Here is a 14,261-nt window from a genome sequence, read left to right as displayed (position 1 = left end):
AGAAACCGTTTTGAGTGAATTTAATAGATTAAATGAGAATAGCTAGGCGCGTTGGAGGCTATACCGAAAATTGGCTTTCAACAACTGTTTCGAGGATTGCAGAAAAAAAAGTTGAGGCCAATCCCCCTTGAAATCCCACTTTGAAGGAGACGTCATAGATTTTGAACAATTAACTAAAGAATTTAAAATTATGAATCAATTCTTACTATCCTTTTATGGTGTATCCATCGTTTCCTTGTGGGTATTACAAACTTCACGGCAATCTTAATATAACTTTTTCCATATAAATTGTTCAGGCGACATAAAAAAATAGCGTAAATTAATAAAAATATTTAGCATCCTCATACTCGAGAAAATAGGTGATGCMGTCGTACGCTAAAATATTTAACTCAGCCCTTCAACCAAGGGTTAATGCGTTATGCTCGTTGTGCTTTCTTTTATCCCTAGAGCATCTAAGCGCTCATTACTTTYGCTCAAGCACAATTAAATTTACATTTCGCCTACATATAAGTATTCCTCCATGCTGTACTTCATAAATATTTATTATTATTCTCGTTTCCTTTTGCCCAGTAACCGACTAAATTAGCCTCTTTCTGTTGTGCGCTTTTCGTGTTTTTCGTTTTTTTTTTTAAGCGCATTAACATTTTTCGTATACGAAGAACGAGTTCTGAAGTGTCGTAATGCAGTGTATAGCAGACGAGGGTGACAAAGAGTAGATGGTGAATGAAGAAGCGACAAGCAGAAAGAAATCGCAGGCATTATTTGTGCTAAAACAATTGTTTTTATTCTGTAAATAATAATTAAAAGGARATTGTAGAAGACAGAAAAGCGAACTAGAGTAGGTTTTGTGAAAAATGAACTATTTTGCCATTGAAATTAAGAGACGCACTTAGCGTGAATTTTAAAGAAAATTTATTACTTTTATATTTTGATTTTAAGAAATAATATATTTAATATTTCATAAATAATATACCAAAATTTGAAATCGATATTTCTTACATTTTGAGTGATATACTTCTAAAGTGTAGTCGCTCGTTTCAGTCAGTTCCAACTACATATTTCTCTTTAAATGAGTTTGTTTTAAAAACTGAATTTTTGAAATTTGCTTGAGTGATACTCGGACGGTCACCATCGCTTTATAAGAAGGCTGTTTCAAGAATGTGGGAAATTTTTAAGGGTGTTAGAGTAGAGGCGGTGGCTACAGTGGATAAACCACTACGCCCTCGAGCTCATGTCTGGCTCTCAGTTGCTTCCTCCACCGCTGAAGAAATTGAGGAGATGTTTCGATACTGTAAGTGAAGGTGGRTTTGATAGTAAAATTTCAAACATAGTTAACTTGATTTTAGCTCTAAAATTGAARGAATACTAGTTAAATGAATTGAGAAAATAKATCTATATCAACAGATKCTCCTCCATGGGCAAKAGCAGATGAGCAGCCGTCGATTTATTATTCTCWCATAATTTAGTTGGGATCTCTTAAATTCCGGAAGCTATAATTCATCACCACAGTAATTAATATATGTTCGACAAGAACGTTCTAACCACGCACTTGCCTGATCGAAGAGGACTGAGACCCCATATCGGCAAGCGCTGATTCTTCTGAAATAAAAATAAATCTGTCTTTTTAGCGACACTAAGCGGGCCGTACGGTGTGGTTTCAAGATGGTGTTGCTACTTAAAACGCCAGAGCAGGAGACCTAAAGGCTTCAGAAGTGACGGTAGAGAAGGGTTGCCACGKCCAAGTAGAGATGAAAATCGACCACATTCCTTTGGACTTGGTAATTGCTGAAGGCAGAACGTCGACCGACGGATCCGTCACATTGCTGGTAGTGCAGAACTYGGATTTTTAGAGAAGACTGTGGCGGATGTAGGCCCTACAGATTTGTTTCCATTATGCAAAGCGACTTCCGCGAATCTCTAGCTCTATCTTTATTCAAGAGCCATGTCTGAGTAGCCATGTTAGAGTTGGAAGTGATGAAGGCAGAACGCCCACCGACGTATCGGTCTTTAGTGTAGAGTAGTGGAGGTATTGATAGTGATGCAGAACTCGTATTTTTGGAAAAGATCCTGGAGGATGAAGGTCGTACAGATAAGACTCCATTATGCAAGGGCGACTTCCGCGGATCTCTTGCTTCGTCTTTGGAAGAGACTGAGAGACTGAGTAGACTCCGTGACTGAACTGAGTTAAAGGCAAATATTCATAAACTGTAGGCGATCAACAAAACAGGTAGGGCAAAACCTTTTCTGTTGGTCCGAAACGAACCAAATGTTTTTCTTCTATCACATTTCAGAAACGTGGATGTCGTTACCACCTCTAGCCTAGATGATGGTGCCGGAGAACGCTAGTTGATATCGGTCTATATGTCTCAGGACGACGAGGTAATATAATTCTTTTTCAGGCAGTCGTCGCTGACTATTTGCCATATCAGAAGAACTGTGCATTTATACATACCTGTACAGGTGAGAGAAATAAAATTTAATAACGTTTTTAAACACCTTAACAAAATAGCTTCAATAAAGCACTTTCAGTAAAGGCGAGAGTTAGTAACAATGCAAGTGTTGCAATTCTTGGTAGAATTCGCGAAAACTTTACTTCACCCACAAGAGTAGCACACCTTATCCATGAATAAATTCAATTGTCTGTGAGTGAGCTGATCTGTTCAACTGCAGTTACAAGTCAGCGAACAAATGCATCCATATATAATCCATTTGAATGCACGAGTATGTACTTCGGCTTTCCTTGAACGTTAGAAGGCGCAAAAATGAGCGTGGCATTAATCGCGGCGTCGCTAAGCAACCTCGGTAAAACAAAGGCGCAGCGCAGTGAAGGGTTGATGTTGGCGTTGGCGTTGGCGTCGGCGTCGGCTTCGGCTTCGTCTTCCTCTTTGGTGCAATGCGAATTGAAAGAGCGAGTAAGTGAAGCGCATAAAGTCAAGTTGATAAAGAAATCAGTCGAGAGAAGTTTGCGACGATTCAGTGAATGCCAAACAACCAAACACAAGTACAATTGCAATGCAACAGAGCAGCAACAACAATGAGCGAATAAGTAGGAATCAAGGCGAAAGTCGAGTGACGTTCAAGATAAAAGTTAAGTGAAATGGAATCGAGTTGGTTCAAGAGCGATTTGCTTTTGCYGCCCGCGCGCAATTGGAATGCAGGGAGCTGGGCTTGGAGGCAAGTTAAGTGCGAGAACTAAAAGTCAACAAAARTTCACTGATGACTTGAATATTCATTAAAGTCACGTGAACTTGCCTGTAAGTTCTTTTTGGTGATTTGAGGTTATATTTTCAATGAAACAAATACATAAGTATGGTTGGTTGTGTTCAGAAAGTTTTCTCCATCTCAATGTTGGTTGTATGTATTTGGCACTTATATGAATTACCTCACCGCTATCGTGAACATTTACGTGCCATCACTGAACTAACATCAAGCAGCGTGATTTCAATTGTATTAAGCTAGGAGGTTGCCAYATTTACGATCCGGCCAAGTTATGCCATCAGTTGATGCTGACACACAGCTGTTAATTATCAAATCCCATCGCAATTCCGTTGAATGCACAGTTATGTTTCAAATGTTCTGTTAACTGTTGGCCAGTTGGCCATCAACGCTGACCAGCGCTTACCTTTGCTGCGCGTCTCACAACTTTAACGACCGAGCACACTTCCACACACGACCATAAAAAGCGGCGTAACAACAACTTCATTCATGTAATAATATCAAATTTACGATTATTGCTCGGCTTAACACTTATTGTTACCATATGTGGCATGACAATGGCAAAGTGAAATTAAAGAAAGAGTAAATTAAGTCGAATGCCGAACTAGAGWGATTTATCTGGTAGCAAAGTTTTGAAAGCAATGCAATAATAACTATTAGTACGAGCATTTACAGAAGAGCTGTCACGATTAGTGGTCAATTGTATAATGCCCACAGCTATGTTCTTAAGAACCTCCTGCGTAGCCATGCAATTATCATATAGGAAGGATCAGTGCAAAATATTTTGAAAAATCATTTGGATCTATGAAAAGTGAAAGCACGATTTGTTCCAAAATTACTAAATTTTTTTTAAAAACAGTGTCGCGTTAACTTTTGTGCAACAATGCTTCCTGAAGCGTATTATTACTGGCAGTGAGTCCTGGATCTATGCTTAGGAAGTCAAAAAAAAAAAAAAAAAAAAAAAAAAAAAAAAAAAAAAAAAAAAAAAAAAAAAAAAAAAAAAAAAAAAAAAAAAAAAAAAACACCTCAAAGCAGGACAAAAATAATTGTTTCTTCAATTATCGAGCTGTGTTGCACTCCGGACTCCTTTCCATCGGCCGAACAGTAAGCAAGGAGTACTATTTGAATGCTGTGAGTAATTTGAGCGAAGAAATTCGTAAAAAGAGGTCAGAATTAGGGCCCACAACTCTTGGTTTTTGCATCACTATAATACACCGTCGCATACTGCATTGATCTTTCCCGAGTTTTTAGCTAAATTTTTAACAAATATCGTGCCGCAATTGACTTTGACATCTGTATCGAGGTTTGGAGAAAACGTTGGCATAAGTGTATTGGGGCCAAGGGGTACTACTTTGAGGGCACGTCATAGATTTTGAAAAATAAATTAATAATTTCAAAATTATGAASAAAGTCTTACTCTGTTTTATTAACACCAACAACAACGTCTCAGACTCGAAATCCAACGCGAAATAAATAAAAGACGTAACCTCTCGACGAACAAAGCCCGAAGTCTTTCATCATCTCTGTCCTGCTATATGCTATATTGTGCATAAGGCATGGACGATGACAACACCTGATRAGTCGACGTTACRAGTTTTCGAGAGAAAGGTTCTYCGGAAGCTTTATGCTCCTTTGCGCATTGGCCACGGCGAATACCGCATTCGATGGAGCGATGAGCTGTATGAGATATACGGCGACATTGACACAGTTCAGCAATAAAAGACTGTGTATACGCTTATTAGATCATGTCGTCCAAAGGGACGAAAACGCTCCAGCTCTGAAAGTATTTGACGCCGTACGGGCTGGGAGAAGTAGAGGAAGTAGAAGACCCCCAGTCCAATTGGCACCACATTGCAAAAAGAAGAAAAGACGGGCGCGCTCGGTTATACGCCAGTAAAGAAGAAAAAGTATGTATATACTGATTAATTGATAAAGAATAGCGTCACAATTCACTTTAATCTCGAAAATATGAAACCAATATTTGWCGTCCATCTGTCGTTATACATCAAAGTAAAAGCGAATTCATTTAAGTTCGAATATCGCGGAAGTACAAAAGCTAAAGCTGAATGCATTTACTTAAGTCCGCAATACCATCTAATTTTTGTTTTTTTTGTAGTGGCTTTTGAAATTTTAAAGCTTCTATTAAAGCATATTTCTGCAGCTACGTTCTTCGAATAGCATCAGGTTTAACTCTATCCAACTACTACTAGCAAAAACAAACTTAGCACAGACAAGAGCTCAAATAAGGGCGAGTACATAAACTATTCCACATGTAATGTAATCTCTAAGTTTTTAAGAATGTAGAATATTTAGTAGTTTTAAGAGTTCGTCTTTGTTATTGGTGGCGTCTGTCAGTGGTCCGATTTCGATGATCACAAGTCATTGTCTATCCCTTATGTGGGATAACAAATGGACTGATCTGCTGGTAAGTAGTTTCATAAAAGCTTTACTTTAAAACCTGATTTGTTCACAAGTTTTACACTTTCACTAGATTTTTAAATAATGTTGTAGGAACTAACAAAGTGTTCAGATACCATATCAGCAAATTGCTGAAAGTTTTGCTSTTATTACATGCAAGTAAATTTAAAAGAGATGTATGAATGAAGGATCAGTTGAAGTTGTTTTAAGGGGTTATTAACAGTTAGAACAGGCCGGAAAAAGCAAATTTTCCAGATATTTTTTTCTGAGAAAAAATGTAAATTTATTGTATGTTTATGTATTTTAAAACTTAGTATAAGCAAAAATATTTATTTGGAAAGGAACTGCAACTGAACATGTTTTGCTTTGACCACTATATAAAAAACCAAATAGATTTCGTTAAAATAATCTTAAATCTAGTAATTAGTCGAAGGAATAAGCAAAGAAAAAAAAATCGGCTTTTGGCCAAAATTTCGACATTAAATTGCTTATAAAAAAGATAAATATCTTCGTTTAATTACCAAAATATATATTTGAGAAGCTCGTGTTAAAATTTTATACTAATCGGCTTAGCTGTTTTCGAGTAATGTTGGTCACCAACTTTCAAACCACCATTTTGTGAAAAACGCGTTTAAAGTTTGGTTATGTACTTTGAAGCACTCTGAAAGGTCTTTTCAAATTGACGAGTAACTTCGAAAATATTCACCGGTTCAGTATGAAATTTTCTATGTCTATTCTTAAATGTATGTACATTAAGAAAAAGAAAAGCAAAAAGAAAAAAAAAAAAAAAACGATGTAGAATTCTAACTTAATAGAGACATAGTTTTTTTGCTTATTAGTTTATTATGAAAAATACCGTTACGTGTAAAAGGTATTATTTTGTCCTCTTGGCAACATTTATATCCTAAAAGCAAAGTATTGCTCTCAATCATTAATAAAAACGTAATAATAAATGAATTATTCGCACGATGAAGCACACAAAATTCCTGGGAAATCTTTTCTTTATCATTTGATATTTGACGATATTAATTTATATTTACATGGAAATGTGTATGCAAATCTCTGGCAACAAGCAGCGTAAAAAATTGCAAATCTTTTCATTGATAAAATCAGGGAAAATCCATTTAAAATTTATTTTTTATTACTATTTGCAATTTAATATTTAGTTGCCGAAAATTTTCGAATTTTGTAGTTTATATTTTTGGAGTAGGTATATAGCTGGTTACTGGAGCTAAATGTGCCTTTGAGGCGTAATTATATGGTGTAACGGCACAGTTCGTCGGACTTGGTAAATAGCAAAGCGAGTTCAAAGTGAGAGCTAAGCTTTTCATTAAAAGCACAATTTACGGCGGGCGGTGGAGAGTAATAGGACGTGAGTTCTTGACAAAAGCTTCAATATGGGTTCTTTTAGCTATAAAAAGTGATACAGTAGTAGTCTGGTGCAAGGTTGAATATAATGCAGATAACATAATCGTACATATAACCACAATTTCGCTGTTCGGTGGAAATTTTACATTCAAAACATTGCAGAAGATGTGCAAATGACTTGCTGCAATCACSTGTCGCCACATCCATCTTGGGTAATGAATTTTAAATTTACGCGCTCACAGTTGACTGATGGCTGAACAGCAGCAAATCAAGCGTGCAACGCAGTAACGTTAAGCGAAAAAAGGCTGTTTGAAGAAAATATAAATTCATATTATGCAACTTTGCCAGCAAGCGGGCGACAATGCTATGCCAAAGCGGCAAAGGTAGCGCCAAGAAGCTCATAATTTTGTCATTTCCCGTGGCTTTTTGCCTTGCTACTTTGTTTAGCGAGTCAACGAGCTGCAGCAGCACATGGTTAGAGATAAAAAGTTAAAGTTAACGAATACAGAAGAGGAACGGCGCCAGGCTATGCAATGTCTATGTATGCATAAAGACGAAAAGCGAAGTGGCGGCGAACTGAGTGGCGCTTAAGAAGATGATAGGCAACCAAGCGAAATGATCAAATTTCAGACAGACACAGCAGCCGGCGTCCCTTAAACATAGCTAAATGCGCAAATGTATGAAAATGTATTTAGTCATGGTGACATTGTATGCATGCCAGCGATGGCAGAAGGGCGGGCGGCGACCGGCTGGCTAGCAAAATGAGCAGATGTGTTGCAAGAGCGCTCGAAAGCGTGACAATATGCAACCATTTTGGCACACACACACTCGCGCCCAAATATGCAAATCTCTGGCAACAAGCACACTTCCTTGCTCTCACACAAAGCAAGCAAGCGCGCGTATGTGTGTGTTGTTATTTGCTAAGAGCTTTTACAGTGYTGTGATGCATACCTGCCACACGCTGCCTGAGTGCACTTCGTCRCATAATGCAAATTTCTATTGCAATTGCCTGCCAAGTGAGATGCATTGCATAAATTTAGGCGTTGCAAGTGCACACAAGCAGCCAAAGCTCGTTAAGTGGTAGCCATCTAGCAGCCAGGCGCGCGYACAAAGTCAGACCAACAATAGGTGGGCTGCCCGCSAGCCAAGTGAGCTGCGCGTATGCCGCCCTGTTTGAAATAGTGAAGTGACCCCCTTCTATGCGAGCGGCTGCTTAAGTATTAGCCAAGCTAGCTATGCGCGTCAATGCGTTCCGGCGCGCTGTTGCTTGTACCGTCAATAGCGGAGCAGGGAACAATAAGAGTGTACAATGCAAGCGTTCGATAGCTGGCGTTCGTGTGCTACAAATACATCTATGTGAGCTGTTACGCATATCTAATATTCCAAGGAAAGGTGTTGTCATCCGATAAAAAACTGTTACTCAGAAATTACGACGCCTGATCGCATGTTGTAGTATCGAAATAAATAAAAATAGTTTCACATAATCCCACATATCCATTTGACTCCGCAAACTTTGCTTTGCCAACACAAGCGCTTAGTTGCTCGGCCATTTTTCATACCCTGTGAGTGGTGAGTAGCAGCATAGCTGACTTTTACAGGCAAAGCTTTGCAGAGCGTCTGTTCGATTCAATGAATGATAACTTTAAAAGACTAGAACGGCGCTTAGTGCTCTTATGGCAACTGTGTGCTGTTTAGCGCAGCAAGGGGACTCTAACTTCATGCAGTCGTATAAGTAAGCATAATTGTAATCTGGGGTAGCTTTAGCTAATCACCACATTTGAATAAGTAATGAGTTTATACATATGTATTTAAATTGCACTCACCAAGAAGACTATAATTCCAGCTCGAACACCGACACCTATCAGACACGCATCTCATCGATTGCCGCCTGTGGCACTTGTTGTTGCGAATGTATGCTGTTGCCACCGGCGCCGCCGCCGGCGCCACCGCTACCGCTTGACGTTGTGGTCGTCAGACCGATGCTGTCGGCCATAGCGTTCGCGTGCGCATGCGCATGCAGGTGATGATGTGAGTGACCTTTACTGGAGGGCGCGCTGCTGACGCCGCTGCTACTGCTACCGTTTGATGGCGTCTGATCGATGAGATTGTTCAAAATGGCCGCATTGCCGCTAACTACTACGCCGCCGCTGCTGTTGACGCCCCCTCCGCTGCCGCTGCCACTGCCACTGGTGGGCGCAGAGGAGGCTGTGCGTATTGGTGGGCGCGGCGCTCGTATATGTTGCTGCTGCGCACTCACACCAGTCATGACGCTGCCATTTGGTTGATGCTTACCGCCGACTTGTTGCTGTTGTTGATACTGTTGTTGCTGCTGCTGTTGAGTGTCTGCAAGGAGAGGCGCAAGAAATACAAAAGTGATCAGAGAGCTTTCTTTTAAGGTTAATGAATACCGTAGATAGCGACACTAGCACTTGCAAGTATTTATGACCACGCCAGCTACCAAACCTGTGAACACATACCTAATTCGCTCACACGCCACTGACATGTGTGCATGGTCAGCTAGTCCACATGCCGCATATTTGATTGTGATTGCTCCAACTATGTATTCGCACAAGCATTGTTGTTTTTGTTGCACACTTATTGGCATGCAAATTGCTTATCTGCGGCWTCACCATCGCCACATAGGGCAATCTGCCACAACGCAACTGCGGAATTTATGCAACAAAAACCGCGGACATCCGCAGGCTAACGGCAAAATATGCTCGCCTTGATGCGCCGTTATTTCGCCGTTTGTTTCGGTCAAATGTTGCAAGCAGRGATTCACTAGTTAATAGCCGCATTTTGTGTCTAACAAAAAAGTGTGCGCAGTCGTTATGCTAGCGTAACCGTTTTTAACGCGGCACTGCATAGCAATTCGGAAAACACATAGTGTTCGTATAGGTGCAATCAGCCTCGTAACTGCCACAGAATTGTCTCTATGTGGAACGATTAGTTTTTTTTTTTTTTGGTCTGCAATGTGCGAATAGCAATTTAGTTTGGACTYTTATTAAATTCAATGCCCAGAAAAGTATTTAACTTTGAGTGATCAGTTTGCTACATGCTATAAAGGCTTGAACTGAACGATTTTTTTTAGAGATTGTAGTGCTCTATTGATTACCCTTCTGAAGCAGCTTCTTTGTAGAATATGTGCCCCACCTACCGTGGAATAAACATATAAAAGTTGTGTCGAGCGTATCGTGTGAAAGATTAAAGCCCACCGTCAAGAAGCTGATTGGACCTTATCAGTGTGGCTTTAGACCTTGAAAATCAACAACTGAACAGATATTCAGCATGCGCCGAATCTTGGAAGAGACACGTGAAAAGAGAATCGACAAACACTATCTCTTCGTTGATGTCGAAGCTGCGTTTGACAGCACGAAAAGTAGCTGCCTCCATCCGCTTTGTCTGAATTTGGTATTCCCGCAAAACTAATACGGGAAGGACGTATCAGAGCCGTTTGATGCCAAACGAGGTTTCAGACAGAGCGATACCCTATCATCTGACTTCTTTAATCTACTCCTGAAGAAAATAATTCGAGTTGCAGAGCTGTATCGAGCAGGTACAATCTTTTATAAGAGTATACAATAGCTGGCGGACGCCTATGCTAACATTGAGCTGAACAACCGCGCCATTCAGATTTCTCCAAACAGGATAAAGATTGAGCGAGGGTAAGAGGAAATATCTCCTGCTATCAAACAAAGAGTCATCGCATTCGCGACTTGACTTCCCAGTCAATGTGGATAGTCATAACTTCGAAGTCGTAGATAGTTTCGTCTATCTTAAAACCAGCAATAACACCAACAAAAATATCAGCCTTAAAATCCTACTCACAATCACTCTTACCACTACAACTACTTTGGACCGAGTAGGCAATTAGGAAGTAAAGTCCTCTCCCAACGAACAAAGACCAAACTCTACAAGTCATTCATCAYCCCGTGTTGTTTTTGTAACRGGTACCTAAGCCGCGTTAGGATTGTAAGGAGTAGATAAGTTGGCATCAAAGTCATCCAACGGAACTCGCAGCCAGCGTGCTGTTTCGACGAGGTCAAACCAAGGGAAAAAAGTGTCAGTAACATCTGGTTGGTAGGGTATGCAAAGAGGTGGCTAGTGTTTTGCGGAAAGCATTGCACGCAGGACATTTGTTTGATATGTCAGGGTCTATTCTGGGCAAGTAGGAGTTTAACCTGCTACAGTATCCAGAACAAAGTCACTAGGGTCACTCTCGTTAGAGTTAATGGCTCTATTGTGAATGGCGTGGTTGAGGAAGGACATCTTGGTGCTTATGGGAGACGGTTCCGCTCTTAACAAGTGACTGTAGGAATGATTTCTGCGACAGAACCCCAGCTGGAACTGCTTGTATAAGAGTTCATGATGATTCTTAACCTCATTATGCAGGTGTTCGATCTAGCGGTATCAGTGTTCTGACAAGTTTGCAGCTTCCTTGACTGCGTGTACCCTGCACCTAGGTGACCATATTGGTTCGGCGTAGTTAAGAAATATGCAACAGGTGGCAGCCGAGGCGCTGCAAGATCAACAAGTCGGTCAAAACAAAATATTTCCAAGTTTCCATGAAAGCATTTAATTAAGATCGTTCAATTTGTATGGCAGCTATATTCAAATATCGATGATTTTGACAAATAAGCAGCTTCTTGGTGAGAAAATGGTGTATGCGAAATTTCAGAGCACATACAAAGACACTTACATATGTATGTGTATATCTAAGTAAGTGGCAAGTACGTGAGAATGTTTTGGAAATAAGCTGTTTCCAAAGTAAAATTTCAACAATTTTCGTACGCACAATAAGCTACTTCCGGTGTACGCGTGCGTGCGCCACACACACCCAATCGCCATAGCAGTAACACATTTATTATGTATTGTATTCTGCATTATTCGTGCATGAATGGAAATTGAATCTTTGCCTCAAAGAACATACACGCAGACATGCACGCAGTGACGCCCCCCAACTAGCGACAATACATCTGTYGGATGGCACATCAAACGCCTGCTTCGACAATCCAACGCCGACAATAACAATAATGAAAATATGTGAAAGGAMAGACGAACGAGCCACTCAGCGCCGCTCCGCACACGCGTTGAATGAATCAAATCAAAAACGCTGTGCAAATGCAATTTCCATTATTCGACATGTAGGTAACTGTACACACACACATGCATATATGTATACACACTGTTGGCATAKGAGTGCATACGCTGGGACACCGTGTGGTATGAGTAACTTAATTTCTATTTTATTACATAAGCTCCTATTTGCCATTATTATTATGGAAATTGCGAGGGACGGAAATGGAGCGAGTGCACGGAATGAAATAGGGGGTGTGGACACAAACAGTGTGTGTATGTGTGTGTGTGTCATTGGCATGTGAAAAACCGATGAAGCGTGTCATAACAAACGCATCCACTTCCCATCTCCTTTGTTGTCATATGTTCACGCAGGAAATCGGGAATAAAGCATGCATATGACACATATATACGTACAGTCATACATATGTATGTTGAAAGCAGTTTAATAAAAGCTTAAATTTTATTTATGATGAAATGTTGGTGGCGATAAGGAATATTCATAAAACAGCGAAGCGAGATTTTTTTTTAAATTAAGTACAAATTAATAACAATAAAGTATAAAACAACATGCATGTTTAGATGCTGAGCTCGAAAATTTACGCATTCGGTTCAAAACATTTTTTTCAAAGATTCTTACTTGTTTTAAGTTTTTAAAAAATCATRTTTTTCTTTTCAAAATTATAATGTTGATTTAAAAACAGTCAATAATAAAATTTCCMCATTCTAGTGGCAATTTGTGGACTCAATCTCCTAAAAAAACGTGCCCGCTGGGTGGCTAAGAACAAATCAAGSMAATTTWTGATACTTTYTTCTGATGCGAGCCGTATTCCGGTGACAATGTTCTGTTATTTTCTTTGCCGTTGCTTTGGCTGACTGGTCAGGTTTTAYATGCGATTATTTGCATTAAGGATTGTTATGGATAGGTAAGAAGAAGGGCTGCATCTTCTTGCTTAATTAGGGCCAAATGCGCCATTTTGATGCACCAACGTAGGACCATAATCTTGCTATCCCGTTTTATCTTTAAAGAGGTAAACGATTCCTTATTTACTTCTAGCTAGCAAATATTGCTGTAAGGCAGACTCATTTATAGCTCCAGAGGCCCAGTGYCCCRATATAGTAGCTGTAAGTCTGTAAWTGCAATGCCTGGACAGAAGTGGCTTCAGAAATCTAAGCTTAGATATAGTCTGACTTGTTTGAGTTTAGTTGGTTCAAGATGGCGTTGTATCTATCATATTTTCTGTTCCAACCACCTCACTCTCTTATACTCATAGCATTGCTTCCAGAAACATCTATGTGGCACCCYTGCACGAAARGCTCTCGATATTTYATTTATTTTGCTGATATTATATKATTTCTCTAATGTAGCCACCAGTTKAGGGGGCGTSAAAATTGTTGTATCAMCGAAAGAGGGAAGATTARATTGAGGTATTTTAGTTAGATTCATGAAAAGCATCATTCCGTTTTACTAGGGTTAACAACTAGTACGTTGTCTGCTGCCATAGGTGTAACGTTTGCTGGGATCTTTGAGTTGAAATAATATTTCATTCAGTGCCATCACTTATTTGTATTGAATCTCCTTTTTATTACCACTCACAGTTCGCTACAAAAGTTATTATTTTTGTAGCGCCCAAACAGCATTTCTAGYATGCAAAATGGTCTTTCAACGTCTCTTCTCTTCAGCTCATATGTAAAACGATTTCCTTTTTTTAAAGTAACCGGTGGCTTTTAAATGGTTTGTGATGACTGCTTGAGTGTTCCCCAAAGGATCTGCGATCTCTTATTGTTTTTGGCAATGATCTTCATCGAGTAATATTTTCAATGCCTCATCTTCAATTTCAAATTTTGTCTCCGTGGATGTTTTTCGTTCTCCAAGCCAATATCAACATTTTATTCCTAGGACGTTATTAAGGAAATGCTGTGCGCTATATCATATCCCTTCGCTAAGCTTTAAACAAACTATTAACAATTTAGATACAGCGATATATTGTATATGTTATATATACCCGTTGAGCTCATCATCCGCTTATCAAAAATAGTTTTTAACTTGTAAAATAGCCGCTGGAAATATCAAATGTCTGCCTTGCCTCACGTCAATACATATTCAAAGCATTGTAATTAAGCTCAGGACGATAACATATTCGTACTCATATGTGTGGGTGCTCGGTGTGCTTATAGTGTTC

At 39.5% G+C, this 14,261-nt stretch overlaps 1 protein-coding gene across 1 annotated transcript in view; it reads right to left on the bottom strand.

Annotated features, from left to right (window-relative positions):
• Positions 1-14,261, bottom strand: part of LOC108977814 (neuroligin 4-like) — a 117,751-nt gene that overhangs the window by 16,468 nt on the left and 87,022 nt on the right. The window contains exon 10 of the mRNA XM_018947734.1: positions 8,826-9,345. Within this exon, the coding sequence (XP_018803279.1) occupies positions 8,864-9,345 (482 nt within the window). The 3' untranslated portion in view covers positions 8,826-8,863. The remainder of the gene's footprint in view (positions 1-8,825; positions 9,346-14,261) is intronic.

Source organism: Bactrocera latifrons, unplaced genomic scaffold (genome assembly GCF_001853355.1).
Source record: "Bactrocera latifrons isolate USDA-ARS-PBARC rearing strain unplaced genomic scaffold, ASM185335v1 scaffold_96, whole genome shotgun sequence".
In the NCBI taxonomy this organism is placed as follows: Eukaryota; Metazoa; Arthropoda; class Insecta; order Diptera; family Tephritidae; genus Bactrocera; species Bactrocera latifrons.
Note: the sequence above shows the minus strand (reverse complement) of the source record. Positions and strands in the feature narration are given on the sequence as shown.